This window comes from Oncorhynchus gorbuscha, linkage group LG12 (assembly GCF_021184085.1).
Source record: "Oncorhynchus gorbuscha isolate QuinsamMale2020 ecotype Even-year linkage group LG12, OgorEven_v1.0, whole genome shotgun sequence".
NCBI classification, from domain to species: Eukaryota; Metazoa; Chordata; class Actinopteri; order Salmoniformes; family Salmonidae; genus Oncorhynchus; species Oncorhynchus gorbuscha.
In genome coordinates, this window is record NC_060184.1 from 556,897 (window position 1) to 572,344 (window position 15,448).

Below are 15,448 nucleotides of genomic sequence, written 5' to 3' on the forward strand. Positions count from 1 at the left end.
CTCTCCCTCTCTCTCTCTTATTCAGTACTGAACACTCTCTCTCTTATTCAGTACAGAACACTCTCTCATGCTGCCAGTGTAAATGTAGATTGAGGTCAGTGATACATTTGAATGCAAAACAGGAAGTGGTGATGAGAGGAGGTCGAGGGTTAGAATGAGAGAGAATGAGAGATGGGATAAAGTATAAGCTGAAGATAGTGTGTTCCCTGTCTGCTGTAGATTCAGCCCTGGTACCTTAATTAATATTATTATTCTCTCTCTCTCTCTCTCTCTCTCTCTCTCTCTCTCTCTCTCTCTCTCTCTCTCTCTCTCTCTCTCTCTCTCTCTCTCTCTCTCTCTCTCTCTCTCTCTCTCTCTCTCTCTGTCTGTCAGTCTCTCTCTCTCTCTGTGTGTCTGTCTGTTAGTCTCTCTCTCTCTCTCTCTCTCTCTCTCTCTCTCTCTCTCTCTCTCTCTCTCTCTGTGTCTGTCTGACAGTCTGTCTCTCTCTCTCTCTCTCTCTCTGTGTGTCTGTCTGTCCATCAGTCTGTCTCTCTCTCTCTCTCTCAATCCAAAGGGCTTTATTGGGAAACATATGTTTATGTTGTCAAGTAAAATAAACCATCAAACATTTACAGTAAACATTACATTGACAAACATTTCAGAGGAATAGAGACATATCAAATATTATTATAAATAAACTTAAATATGGGTTGCATTTACAATGGTGTTTGTTCATCTCTGGTGTCTCTAATCTGGTCATACTTTTGGCAGGAGGTTAGGAAGTGCAGCTCAGTTTCCACCTCATTTGTGGGCAGTGAACACCTGTTTTCTCTTGAGAGCCAGGTCTGCCTACGGCGACCTTTCTCAATAGCAAGGCTATGCTCACTGAGTCTGTACAAAGTCAAAGTTTTTCTTAAATTTGGGTCAGTCCCAAGATGGCATAGCAGTCAGACGTCCTTTGTCCTCGTCTTGTCGTGTCCCGTATATATACAGTGCCTTGCGAAAGTATTCGGCCCCCTTGAACTTTGCGACCTTTTGACACATTTCAGGCTTCAAACATAAAGATATAAAACTGTATTTTTTGTGAAAAATCAACAACAAGTGGGACACAATCATGAAGTGGAACGACATTTATTGGATATTTCAAACTTTTTTAACAAATCAAAAACTGAAAAATTGGACATGCAAAATTATTCAGCCCCTTTACTTTCAGTGCAGCAAACTCTCTCCAGAAGTTCAGAGAGGATCTCTGAATGCTCCAATGTTGACCTAAATGACTAATGAGGATAAATACAATCCACCTGTGTGTAATCAAGTCTCCGTATAAATGCACCTGCACTGTGATAGTCTCAGAGGTCCGTTAAAACCTTGAATTCTAAATAAATCACTGACAGTGTCCCCAGCAAAGCACCCCCACACCATCACACCTCCTCCTCCATGCTTCACGGTGGAACCACACATGCAGAGATCATCCGTTCACATACTTTTCGTCTCACAAAGACGTCCATAACGTCCTCCTTTCACCTGACTCTAATTGAGAATCGCCTCAGGCAGCCAAACCTATACCACACCCCTAATCACCCGCGATCCCAAATACTACAAACCCAATACGAAAAACAACATATAAACCCATGTCACACCCTGGCCTAACCGAACATGTAACAAAAACACAAAATACAATGACCAAGGCGTGACAGAACCCCCCTAAGGTGCGGACTCCCGGACGCACCTCAAACCATAGGGAGGGTCCGGGTGGGCGTCTGTCCATGGTGGCGGTTCTGGCTCGGGACGTGGACCCCACTCCATTAATGTCCTTGTTCCTCCCCTTCGTGTCCTGGGATAATCCACCCTCTCCGCCGACCATGGCCTAATAGTCCTCACCCAGATCCCCACTGGACTGAGGGGCAGCTCGTGACTGAGGGGCAGCTCGGGATAGAGGGGCAGCTCGGGACAGAGGGGCAGCTCGGGACAGAGGGGCAGCTCGGGACAGAGGGGCAGCTCGGGACAGAGGAGCAGCTCGGGACAGAGGGGCAGCTCGGGACAGAAGCAGCCCAGGACTGAGGGGCAGCCCGGGACTGAGGGGAAGCCCAGTACTGAGAGGAAGCCCAGTACTGAGAGGAAGGCCAGTACTGAGAGGAAGCCCAGTACTGAGATGAAGCTCAGGCAGGTAGTAGGCTCCGGTAAATCCTGGCTGGCTGGCGGAACTGGAAGATTCTGGTTGACTAGCAGATCTGGAAGAGACTGGTTGACTGGCAGATCTGGAAGAGACTGGTTGACTGGCAGATCTGGAAGAGACTGGTTGTCTGGCAGGTCTGGAAGAGACTGGTTGTCTGGCAGATCTAGAAGATCATGGCTGACTGGCGGATCTAGCTGCTCTCTCAAGCCTATACGACACCCCTAATCACCCGCGATCCCAAATACTTCAAACCCCAATACGAAAAACAACATATACACCCATGTCACACCCTGGCCTAACCAAACATGTAACAAAAACACAAAATACAATGACCAAGGCGTGACACAAATTTGGACTCATCAGACAGATTTCCACCGGTCTAATGTCTATTTCTCATCTTTCTTGGCCCAAACAATTCTCCTCTTATTATTGGTATCCTTTAGTAGTGGTTTCTTTGCAGAAATTCGACCATGAAGGCCTGATTCACACAGTCTCCTCTGAACAAAGGCCTAATATTGTGTATAAGAGGTCGTACAAGAAGTTTTGTAGTGATTCCTATGTTGTTGATGTAAAGAATATGTGTTGGTCCGTGGTGTGTAAAAAGGAGCAAACAGACGCTGCACTTGACACAATGAAATTGCTTATTCCAGTTACTAATAAGCATGTACCCATTAAGAAAATGACTGTATGGTTGAGAGGGATAAGGCTAAAGGAAAGGCAAATAAGTCTGGCTGCAGACAAACTTGATTGGCAAACGTATTGCAAATTGAGAAATCATGTGACTAAACTGAATAAAAAGAAACTACACTGTGAATCAAAGACAAATTATATAAAGAATGACAGTAAAAAGCTTTGTAGCACCTTCAATAACATTTTTTGGGGAAAAGGCTAATTCAGCTCCATCATTCGTTGAATCAAATGGCCCATTCATCACAAAACCAACTGATATTGCCAACTACTTTAATGATTTTTTCATTGGCAAGATTAGAAAATTTAGGGATGCCATGCCAGCAACAAAACACATGTGTTATGGCTTTATACCCCCTGCTATATTGTGGATAAAGAGTTACCTGTCTAGCAGAACATTCAGGGTTTTTTAAGCTTTAGCCCCACCCATCTCTTTAAGGATTCACATGTGAGGCTGTGTACTAAACAACCAAAGAGTTCAAGATTAAAGGCTGGTTTATACTACGAGTGTGAAGATCAATTTAAAACTTGTTGAGGATAGGGGGCAGTATTTTCACTTTTTGGATGAATTGCGTGCCCATAGTGAACTGCATCCTACTCTGTCCTAGATTGCTAATATATGCATATTATCATTACTATTGGATAGAAAACACTCTGAAGTTTCTAAAACTGTTAGAATGATGTCTGTGAGTATAACAGAAGTCATAGGGCAGGCAATCTTCCAAACAAGAAGTGAAATTCTGAATGTGGGTCAAATTTGACATCATCGCCCCTCCTTTCCCAACAAGATATGGATCTCCTAGCACTTCCTATGCCTTCCACTAGATGTCCTCATTCAGTAGAAAGTGGAATGGAGCATTTGCTGTGAACTTTGACCGAATGGGAGGGGAAATAGTCAGTGTCCCGACAGAATGCCATTTTCCTGTGGTGCATTTCTCTGTGCGTGCTACCGCCGTTCCATTTGGCTGCAGCTGAAAACGTATGGTCCGGTTGGAACGTTATTGGATATATATGATAATAACATCCTGAAGATTGATTCTCTACTTAGTTTGACCAGTTTATTCGACCTGGAATATATCTTTTTGAACTTTTCGTGCGAGTTGTCTTGACCAGCAGTCAGTTTTTGGGCACGTGAGCTGAAAGTGATAGCAAATGCAGCTACTTGGACACTAGTATTGGACATTATGGAACAAAACAACGATTTATTGTGGAACTAGGACTACTTGCACTACATTCTGATGAAAGATCATCAAAGGTAAGGGAATATTTATGATGTAATTTCGTATTTCTGTTGACTCCAACATGGCGGAGAAATATATTTACGTCTGAGCGCCGTCTCAGATTATTGCATGGTAGGCTTTTTCCGTAACGTTAAAAAACAATCTGACACAGCGGTTGCATTAAGAACCAGTGTATCTTTAATTATATGTAGAACATGTATCTTTAGTCAAAGTTTATGATGAGTATTTCTGTTATCTGGCGTAGCTTTCTATAATTCCTCCGGATATTTTGGAGGCAGTTCTGAACATGGCGTCAATGTAAACCGAGATTTATGGATATAAAATGCATATTATCGAACAAAACATAAATGTATTGTGTAACATGTCATATGAGTGTCATCTGATGAAGATTTTCAAAAGGTTAGTGATTCATTTTATCTCTAATCCTGCTTTTGTGACTCTATCTTTGGCTGGAAAAAATGTCTGGGTTTTCCCTTTGATTTGGTGGTGGACTAACATAAATATAAATTGTGTTTTCGCTGTAAAACATTTTAAAAATCGGACATGATGGGTAGATGAACAAGATGTTTATCTTTCATTTGAGGTATTGGACTTGTTAATGTGTGAAATATTCTAAAGAATATTTTTGAATTCCCTGCACCACCTTTTCAGCTGAATGGGGGGGTGGAGTTCCCCTCCCCCTGCCATAATTAATTAATCTGGAGTGTGTTCTGGGTGTTCATAAACTCAGAGCGTTGTCAGATTGTCCGTTTGTAAATTCAGAGCATTTTGCTCTCAGAGGAGTAGGGTTGATCCGAGCGTTCTGACCTAACAACAGCAGTCATGCACCCAAGCTAACTGGCTAACGTTGGCTAGTTTACGGGCTAAACTGGCTAACGTTGGCTAGTTTACTTCCAGACACAAATGCATGAACAGCTCACACTTTGTGACAAAATTAGAAGCGTGTAATAACTGAGGCTGTAGTTTGCTAGACACTCTTACACGTATACATGGATGGACTCTCCCTCTCTGTCACGGAGGCCATGGTTGCCCTTAGTTTGAAGATGTAATCCGGACAGGTGTTTTATACGACAGCCTTCTGTGTGATCTTTTTTCAACTCTGTCTGCATATTTGCAAATCAAATGCCAGAATTTTCTCCATCTCCTTAGCTATCATACTCTTTCCACTGATTTCAAAACTCGGTCCTCCAGAAAGTGGCGAGCAACACTAATGAAGTTCTACTTTGTGAGGTCTTTCAAAAAAAACTGTATTAGAAAGGATTACTTACACATACTGACCAGCTTATATTATAGACAGAAGCCTGCTACATGGCAGACCAATCCGAACTCATCTATCGGCATGTCCAGCCCACTCATTATCTCAGCCAGTCATGTTAGCCTACTGAGCTAAAGAATAGGCAATATTTCTGGAAGCTTACATGAGGTTTCTTGCTGCAATGTGTACCAGTACCAGTGTGTGAGATGATAATGGAGAAAGATAATGTGTGTGTGTGTGTGTGTGTGTGTGTGTGTGTGTGTGTGTGTGTGTGTGTGTGTGTGTGTGTGTGTGTGTGTGTGTGTGTGTGTGTGTGTGTGTGTGTGTGTGTGTGTGTGTGTGTGTGTGTGTGTGTGTGTGTGTTTCCAGGGGCACATGGTCTCCACTGTTTAATGTGTTTTATGGAGCTTCTCACCTGTTCATTATGGTCTGTGAGTCTGTGAGAGCTCATTAGTGTAGCCTTTGAGCTCCGGACTCACAGACTCCTTAACGACACACCTATAAACCTAGCCTGTTAGCCTGGAAGCCTGTTAGCCTTCTATCCCTGCTAGCGACACGCCTATAAACTAACCTGCTTGCTTGTTAGCGACACCTATAAAAACTGCCAGACTGTTAGTGCAGTCTAGCATCATTAAATACAGTGTTGTTTCAGTATGCTAGTTATCAAATCAAATTGTATTTGTCACATGTTAGATACTGTTGTTTTAACACAGTGATCTGATTAGCTGATAGGATCGTTAAACCCAGCTAGCCTGTTAGCAGCCTAGCATAATATTAGCACCTTGTTTAACTTGGTTGTGATTTTATGAATGGCTTGCTTTATTAAACACACCATGCTATTTTAGCATTACATGGTTAGCTTCATTAGAAAATGTTTTGTACAAACACAGTAGCCTAATGGTAATAGCAATCGGTTTAATTGAACTCAGTTCTAACACTAATAGCAGCTAGATTAATTGAACACTGTAGAAACGCTAATAGCAGCTAGATTCATTGAACACTGTTGTAACGCTAAAAAGCAGTTTGCTTCATTGCACACTATTGTAATGCTAATAGCAACTGGCTACATTGAACACTGTTGTAACACTAATATAATTTAGCTTCATTGAACAGGTAATGCTAATAGCAGCTAGCTTCATTGAACACTGTTGTATCGCTAATAGCAGCTAGCTTGATTGAACACTTGTAACGCTAGTAGCATCTAGCCTCCTTGAACACTGTTGTAGCGCTAATAGCATCTAGCCTCCTTGAACACTGTTGTAGCGCTAATAGCATCTATCCTCATTGAACACTGTTGTAGCGCTAATAGCATCTATCCTCATTGAACACTGTTGTAGCGCTAATAGCATCTATCCTCATTGAACACTGTTGTAGCGCTAATAGCATCTATCCTCATTGAACACTGTTGTCGCGCTAATAGCATCTATCCTCATTGAACACTGTTGTAGCGCTAATAGCATCTAGCCTCATTGAACACTGTTGTTAACAGCTGTTGTTAAATAGCTGTTGTTAATATGAGGCAGTCTCAGTCTGGTGTTAAAACTCTCACACTCACAGAAGCACTCACCTGATTATTAAAACCCTGTTATTTGATAGTGGTCATTGGTTAAAGTTCAGTCTTTATTTTTCAACCTCTGTCTCTCTCTCTCTCTCTCTCTCTCCAGGACTCGTGTGAGATGGCACCCCCCACACCCCCAGAGGAAGTTGACCCCTCCCCTCGCAGGAAACGTGGCAGGCGGAAAATGGAGCCTCTGGAGCCGAAGGACCCCAACATGGAGGCAAGGACTCCACTTAGCGTGCCTGTATAACAATAAGATGGTCATTCAGCAAAGACAGACAGGCAAACAGGCAGACAGGCAGGCAGGCAGACAGCAGACAGACAGACAGACAGACAGACAGACAGACAGACAGACAGACAGACAGACAGACAGACAGACAGACAGACAGACAGACAGACAGACAGACAGACAGACAGACAGACAGACAGACAGACAGACAGACAGACAGACAGACAAAGTAGCTAACGTGCGTGCGTGTGTGTGTGCAGGGGGAAGGCAGCAGGCTGCGCAGAAGGCCGGTTCCCAGAGAGACCTTTCAGGCTGGAGATCCTTTTAACATCAGCAGGAGACAGAGAGACAAGTGGATCAACCGCTGGAGTAGAGAGGTAGGAGAGAGAGGGAGGAGGAAGTGAGAGAGAGAGAGAGAGAGAGAGAGAGAGAGAGAGAGAGAGAGAGAGAGAGAGAGAGAGAGAGAGAGAGAGAGAGAGAGAGAGAGGGAGAGGGAGAGAGGGGGAGGAGGAGGGAGAGAGAGAGGGAGGAAAGGGAGAGAGAGAGAGAGGTAGGAGAGAGAGGGAGGAGGAAGTGAGAGAGGGAGGAAAGGGAGAGAGAGAGGTAGGAGAGAGAGGGAGGGAGGAAGTGAGAGAGAGAGGGAGGAAAGGGAGAGAGAGAGGGAGAGAGAGGGAGGAGGAGGAAGTGAGAGAGGGAGGAAAGGGGGAGAGAGAGAGGTAGGAGAGAGAGGGAGGAGGAAGTGAGAGAGGGAGGAAAGGGAGAGAGAGAGGTAGGAGAGAGAGGGAGGAGGAAGTGAGAGAGGGAGAGGGAGAGGGAGGAGGAAGTGAGAGAGGGAGGAAAGAGAGAGAGAGAGAGAGAGGGAGAGAGAGTGAGGAGGAAGTGAGAGAGGGAGGAAAGGGAGAGAGAGAGAGAGAGAGGGAGAGAGAAAGGAAGAGGAGGGAGAGAGAGAGGGAGGGATTGAGAGTACTTACGTGTGTGTGTGAGGTTAACTAGTTCCACATACAGTGGTGTACTATTGCAGCCAACTGTGGTCTCAGTCCTCTACAATACAGTCTTCTCATTCACAACCCAATATATTGACTACCTGCTCAAACTGCACAGACAGGGGAGGGAGAGTTTGTGTGTGCGTTTCATTAGAACATATGTTCAGTCAATAGTTGTCTGTGTAAATCACACACCTCACTACTGACCAATTACAGACAGAGAGAGAGTTTCTGAGCTCTGATGTCTGGTGTGTAAGGGAAACATGTTGTTATTATGATCAGTATGAATTTCCAAGTTGTATTAGTTGTACTGTATACATCGTTGTAAATGGCAGTAGAATATAATCAAGATTTTAGCATAAGTATAATGCAGGAAGGCACAATTTATAATCCAATATTTACACAAGTTTTGGGGAAGGGGAGGTGGGGTGGTGTATGTGTGTGTGTGTGACTTTGTTAGGCAGCAAAAAAATGATGTCTATTTTTTACAGTATACTTAAATATCCCAAAAATTCACCTAACATACTTCAAATACCAGATGGATTTTCTATTATATCTTAAGTCAATACACTTATTAAAAGTGTACTTTAAATTCATTGTTTAATGTTTTAAAACTTGTTGAGGATAGGGGGCAGTATTTTCACTTTGGATGAATTGCGTGCCCATAGTGAACTGCATCCTACTCTGTCCTAGATGGCTAATATATGCATATTATTATTACTATTGGATAGAAAACACTTTGAAGTTTATAAAACTGTTTGAATTATGCCTGTGAGTATAACAGAACTCATAGGGCAGGCAATCTGAAATTCTGAATGTGGGGCAACTTTGACATCATCGCCCCTTCCTTTCCCAACAAGATATGGATCTCCTAGCACTTCCTACTCCTTCCACTAGATGTCCTCATTCAGTAGAAAGTGGAATGGAGCATTTGCTGTGAACTTTGACTGAATGGGAGGGGAAATAGTCAGTGTCCCGACAGAATGCCATTTTCCTGTGGTGCATTTCTCTGTGCGTACTACCGCCGTTCCATTTGGCTCCAGCTGAAAACGTATGGTCCGGTTGGAACGTTATTGGATATATATGATAATAACATCCTGAAGATTGATTCTCTACTTAGTTTGACCAGTTTATTCGACCTGGAATATATCTTTTTGAACTTTTCGTGCGAGTTGTCTTGACCAGCAGTCAGTTTTTGGGCACGTGAGCTGAAAGTGATAGCAAATGCAGCTACTTGGACACTAGTATTGGACATTATGGAACAAAACAACGATTTATTGTGGAACTAGGACTCCTTGCACTGCATTCTGATGAAAGATCATCAAAGGTAAGGGAATATTTATGATGTAATTTCATATTTCTGTTGACTCCAACATGGCGGAGAAATACTTTTACGTCTGAGCGCTGTCTCAGATTATTGCAATGTTAGGCTTTTTCCGTAACGTTTAAAAAAAATCTGACACAGCGGTTGCATTAAGAACCTGTTATGCTGGTGAATGAGGACCCAAAAGCGACTTAACGAAAACAGAGTCTTTATTCCAGTATAAGACAAAAGTAATAATCCTGGATATAACAAGGAGAAAACAAAACAGGAAAAACTTAAATCCACTCGTAGTAGCGAGGACTGACTGGAGACTCGACCATAGACTGCAGGTTGCTTAGGGAAGGCACCGACCGTAGCAGACTAAAACACCTGCTCACACGCAGCATCTGAAGAAGACAAAACACGACAGGGCGAGACCAGGACACAGAACAGCGAACATCATACAAGGATCCGACAAGGACAGAAGCGGAAAACAAGGGGAGAAATAGGGGCTCTAATCAGAGGGCAAAATAGGGGACAGGTGTGAAAAGAGTAAATGAGTGAGTTAGGAGAATGAGGAACAGCTGGGAGCAGGAACGGAACGATAGAGAGAAGAGAGAGAGGGAGGGGGAGAGAGAGGGATAGAAAGAGGGAACGAACCTAATAAGACCAGCAGGGGGAAACGAACAGAAGGGAAAGCACAAGGACAAGACAATATATGACAAAACATGACAGTACCCCCCCACTCACCGAGCGCCTCCTGGCGCACTCGAGGAGGAACCCTGGCGGCAACGGAGGAAATCATCAATCAGCGAACGGTCCAGCACGTCCCGAGATGGAACCCAACTCCTCTCCTCAGGACCGTAACCCTCCCAATCCACTAAGTACTGGTGACCACGTCCCCGAGAACGCATGTCCATGATCTTTCGTACTTTGTAAATAGGTGCGCCCTCGACAAGGACGGGGGGAAGACGAACGGGGGCGCGAAGAAAGGGCTTGACACAGGAGACATGGAAGACAGGGTGGACGCGACGAAGATGTCGCGGAAGAAGCAGTCGCACAGCGACAGGATTGACGACCTGGGAGACACGGAACGGACCAATGAACCGCGGAGTCAACTTGCGAGAAGCTGTCGTAAGAGGAAGGTTACGAGTGGAAAGCCACACTCTCTGGCCGCGACAATACCTAGGACTCTTAATCCTACGTTTATTGGCGGCTCTCACAGTCTGCGCCCTGTAACGGCAAAGTGCAGACCTCACCCTCCTCCAAGTGCGCTCACAACGTTGGACAAACGCCTGAGCGGAGGGAACGCTGGACTCGGCGAGCTGGGACGAGAACAGAGGAGGCTGGTACCCCAGACTACTCTGAAACGGAGATAGCCCGGTAGCAGACGAAGGAAGCGAGTTGTGAGCGTATTCTGCCCAGGGGAGCTGTTCTGCCCAAGACGCAGGGTTTCTAAAAGAAAGGCTGCGTAATATGCGACCAATCGTCTGATTGGCCCTTTCTGCTTGACCGTTAGACTGGGGATGAAAACCGGAAGAGAGACTGACGGAAGCACCAATCAAACGACAGAATTCCCTCCAAAACTGTGACGTGAATTGCGGACCTCTGTCTGAAACGGCGTCTAACGGGAGGCCATGAATTCTGAACACATTCTCAATGATGATTTGTGCCGTCTCCTTAGCGGAAGGAAGCTTAGCGAGGGGAATGAAATGTGCCGCCTTAGAGAACCTATCGACAACCGTAAGAATCACAGTCTTCCCCGCAGACGAAGGCAGACCGGTAATGAAGTCTAAGGCGATGTGAGACCATGGTCGAGAAGGAATGGGAAGCGGTCTGAGACGACCGGCAGGAGGAGAGTTACCTGACTTAGTCTGCGCGCAGTCCGAACAAGCAGCCACGAAACGGTGCGTGTCACGCTCCTGAGTAGGCCACCAAAACCGCTGGCGAATAGATGCAAGTGTACCCCGAACGCCGGGGTGGCCAGCTAACTTGGCAGAGTGAGCCCACTGAAGAACAGCCAGACGAGTAGAAACAGGAACGAAAAGAAGGTTACTAGGACAAGCGCGCGGCGACGCAGTGTGAGTGAGTGCTTGCTTAACCTGTCTCTCAATTCCCCAGACAGTCAACCCGACAACACGCCCATCAGGAAGTATCCCCTCGGGATCGGTAGAAGCCACAGAAGAACTAAAGAGACGAGATAAGGCATCAGGCTTGGTGTTCTTATTACCCGGGCGATAAGAAATCACGAACTCGAAACGAGCGAAAAACAACGCCCAACGAGCTTGACGTGCATTAAGTCGTTTGGCAGAACGGATGTACTCAAGGTTCTTATGGTCAGTCCAAACGACAAAAGGAACGGTCGCCCCCTCCAACCACTATCGCCATTCGCCTAGGGCTAAGCGGATGGCGAGCAGTTCGCGGTTACCCACATCATAGTTGCGTTCCGATGGCGACAGGCGATGAGAAAAATAAGCGCAAGGATGGACCTTATCGTCAGACTGGAAGCGCTGGGATAGAATGGCTCCCACGCCCACCTCTGAAGCGTCAACCTCGACAATGAATTGTTTAGTGACGTCAGGAGTAACAAGGATAGGAGCGGACGTAAAACGCTTCTTGAGGAGATCAAAAGCTCCCTGGGCGGAACCGGACCACTTAAAGCACGTCTTGACAGAAGTAAGAGCTGTGAGAGGGGCAGCAACTTGACCGAAATTACGAATGAAACGCCGATAGAAATTAGCAAAACCTAGAAAGCGCTGCAACTCGACACGTGACCTTGGAACGGGCCAATCACTGACAGCCTGGACTTTAGCGGGATCCATCTGAATGCCTTCAGCGGAAATAACAGAACCGAGAAATGTGACAGAGGAGACATGAAAGGCGCACTTCTCAGCCTTCACGTAGAGACAATTCTCTAAAAGGCGTTGGAGTACACGTCGAACGTGCTGAACATGAATCTCGAGTGACGGTGAAAAAATCAGGATATCGTCAAGGTAGACAAAAACAAAGATGTTCAGCATGTCTCTCAGTACATCATTAACTAATGCCTGAAAAACAGCTGGAGCATTAGCGAGACCGAACGGCAGAACCCGGTACTCAAAATGCCCTAACGGAGTGTTAAACGCCGTTTTCCACTCGTCCCCCTCTCTGATGCGCACGAGATGGTAAGCGTTACGAAGGTCCAACTTAGTAAAGAACCTGGCTCCCTGCAGAATCTCGAAGGCTGACGACATAAGGGGAAGCGGATAACGATTCTTAACCGTTATGTCATTCAGCCTTCGATAATCCACGCAGGGGCGCAGAGTACCGTCCTTCTTCTTAACAAAAAAAAACCCCGCTCCGGCGGGAGAGGAAGAAGGCACTACGGTGCCGGCGTCGAGAGAAACAGACAAATAATCCTCGAGAGCCTTACGTTCGGGAGCCGACAGAGAGTATAGTCTACCCCGAGGGGGAGTGGTCCCCGGAAGGAGATCAATACTACAATCATACGACCGGTGAGGAGGAAGGGAGTTGGCTCTGGACCGACTGAAGACCATGCGCAGATCATGATATTCCTCCGGCACTCCTGTCAAATCACCAGATTCCTCCTGAGAAGAGGGGACAGAAGAAACAGGAGGGATAGCAGACATTAAACACTTCACATGACAAGAAACGTTCCAGGATAGGATAGAATTACTAGACCAATTAATAGAAGGATTATGACATACTAGCCAGGGATGACCCAAAACAACAGGTGTAAAAGGTGAACGAAAAATCAAAAAGGAAATGGTCTCACTGTGGTTACCAGATACTGTGAGGGTTAAAGGTAGTGTCTCATATCTGATACTGGGGAGAAGACTACCATCTAAGGCGAACATGGGCGTGGGCTTCCCTAACTGTCTGAGAGGAATGTCATGTTTCCGAGCCCATGCTTCGTCCATAAAACAACCCTCAGCCCCAGAGTCTATCAAGGCACTGCATGAAGCAGCCGAACCGGTCCAGCGTAGATGGACCGACATGGTAGTACAGGATCTTGATGGAGAGACCTGAGTAGTAGCGCTCACCAGTAGCCCTCCGCTTACTGATGAGCTCTGGCTTTTACTGGACATGAATTGACAAAATGTCCAGCAGAACCGCAATAGAGGCAAAGGCGGTTGGTGATCCTCCGTTCCCTCTCCTTAGTCGAGATGCGAATACCTCCCAGCTGCATGGGCTCAGTCTCTGAGCCGGAGGGAGGAGATGGTTGCGATGCGGAGAGGGGGAACACCGTTAACGCGAGCTCTCTTCCACGAGCTCGGTGACGAAGATCTACCCGTCGTTCTATGCGGATGGCGAGTGCAATCAAAGAGTCCACACTGGAAGGAACCTCCCGGGAGAGAATCTCATCCTTAACCTCAGCGTGGAGTCCCTCCAGAAAACGAGCGAGCAGCGCCGGCTCGTTCCAGTCACTAGAGGCAGCAAGAGTGCGAAACTCTATAGAGTAATCCGTTATGGATCGATCACCTTGACATAGGGAAGCCAGGGCCCTAGAAGCCTCCCTACCAAAAACTGAACGATCAAAAACCCGTATCATCTCCTCTTTAAAGTTCAGGTAATTGTTAGAACACTCAGCCCTTGCCTCCCAGATAGCTGTGCCCCACTCTCGAGCCCGACCAGTAAGGAGTGAAATGACGTAAGCAATCCGAGCTCTCTCTCTTGAGTATGTGTTGGGTTGGAGAGAGAACACAATATCACACTGGGTGAGAAAGGAGCGGCACTCAGTGGGCTGCCCAGAGTAACATGGTGGGTTATTAACCCTAGGTTCCGGAGACTCGGAAGACCAGGAAGTAGCTGGTGGCACGAGACGAAGACTCTGAAACTGTCCTGAGAGGTCGGAAACCTGAGCGGCCAGGGTCTCAACGGCATGACGAGCAGCAGACAATTCCTGCTCGTGTCTGCCGAGCATTGCTCCCTGGATCTCGACGGCAGTGTTACAAGAATCCGTAGTCGCTGGGTCCATTCTTGGTCGGATCCTTCTGTTATGCTGGTGAATGAGGACCCAAAAGCGACTTAACGAAAACAGAGTCTTTATTCCAGTATAAGACAAAAGTAATAATCCTGGATATAACAAGGAGAAAACAAAACAGGAAAAACTTAAATCCACTCGTAGTAGCGAGGACTGACTGGAGACTCGACCATAGACTGCAGGTTGCTTAGGGAAGGCACCGACCGTAGCAGACTAAAACACCTGCTCACACGCAGCATCTGAAGAAGACAAAACACGACAGGGCGAGACCAGGACACAGAACAGCGAACATCATACAAGGATCCGACAAGGACAGAAGCGGAAAACAAGGGGAGAAATAGGGGCTCTAATCAGAGGGCAAAATAGGGGACAGGTGTGAAAAGAGTAAATGAGTGAGTTAGGAGAATGAGGAACAGCTGGGAGCAGGAACGGAACGATAGAGAGAAGAGAGAGAGGGAGGGGGAGAGAATAATAATAATATAATATCCTCTCCAGAGAGAGAGGGATAGAAAGAGGGAACGAACCTAATAAGACCAGCAGGGGGAAACGAACAGAAGGGAAAGCACAAGGACAAGACAATATATGACAAAACATGACAGAACCAGTGTATCTTTAATTATATGTAGAACATGTATCTTTAGTCAAAGTTTATGATGAGTATTTCTGTTATCTGGCGTAGCTTTCTATAATTCCTCCGGATATTTTGGAAGCAGTTCTGAACATGGCGTCAATGTAAACTGAGATTTGTGGATATAAATATGCATATTATCGAACAAAACGTAAATGTATTGTGTAACATGTTATATGACTGTCGTCTGATGAAGATTTTCAAAAGGTTAGTGATTTTATCTCTAATCTCTAATCCTGCTTTAATCCTGCTTTTGTGACTCTATCTTTGGCTGGAAAAAAATGGCTGCGTTTCCCCTTTGATTTGGTGATGGTCTAACATAAATATATGTTGTGTTTTCGCTGTAAAACATTAAAAAAATCGGACATGATGGGTAGATGAACAAGATGTTTATCTTTCATTTGAGGTATTGGACTTGTTAATGT

The 15,448-nt window shown here is 45.6% G+C and overlaps 1 protein-coding gene across 4 annotated transcripts in view; it reads left to right on the forward strand.

Annotated features, from left to right (window-relative positions):
* LOC123990447 (DNA (cytosine-5)-methyltransferase 3A-like) overlaps window positions 1–15,448 on the forward strand; it is a 95,854-nt gene that overhangs the window by 21,823 nt on the left and 58,583 nt on the right. For 2 of the 4 annotated variants that reach the window (XM_046290981.1, XM_046290982.1), the window contains 2 exons: window positions 7,003–7,116; window positions 7,386–7,502. In XM_046290981.1, coding sequence (XP_046146937.1) covers window positions 7,003–7,116; window positions 7,386–7,502 — 231 coding nt within the window. The remainder of the gene's footprint in view (window positions 1–7,002; window positions 7,117–7,385; window positions 7,503–15,448) is intronic. The other 2 variants (XM_046290983.1, XM_046290984.1) reach the window with 1 other exon arrangement.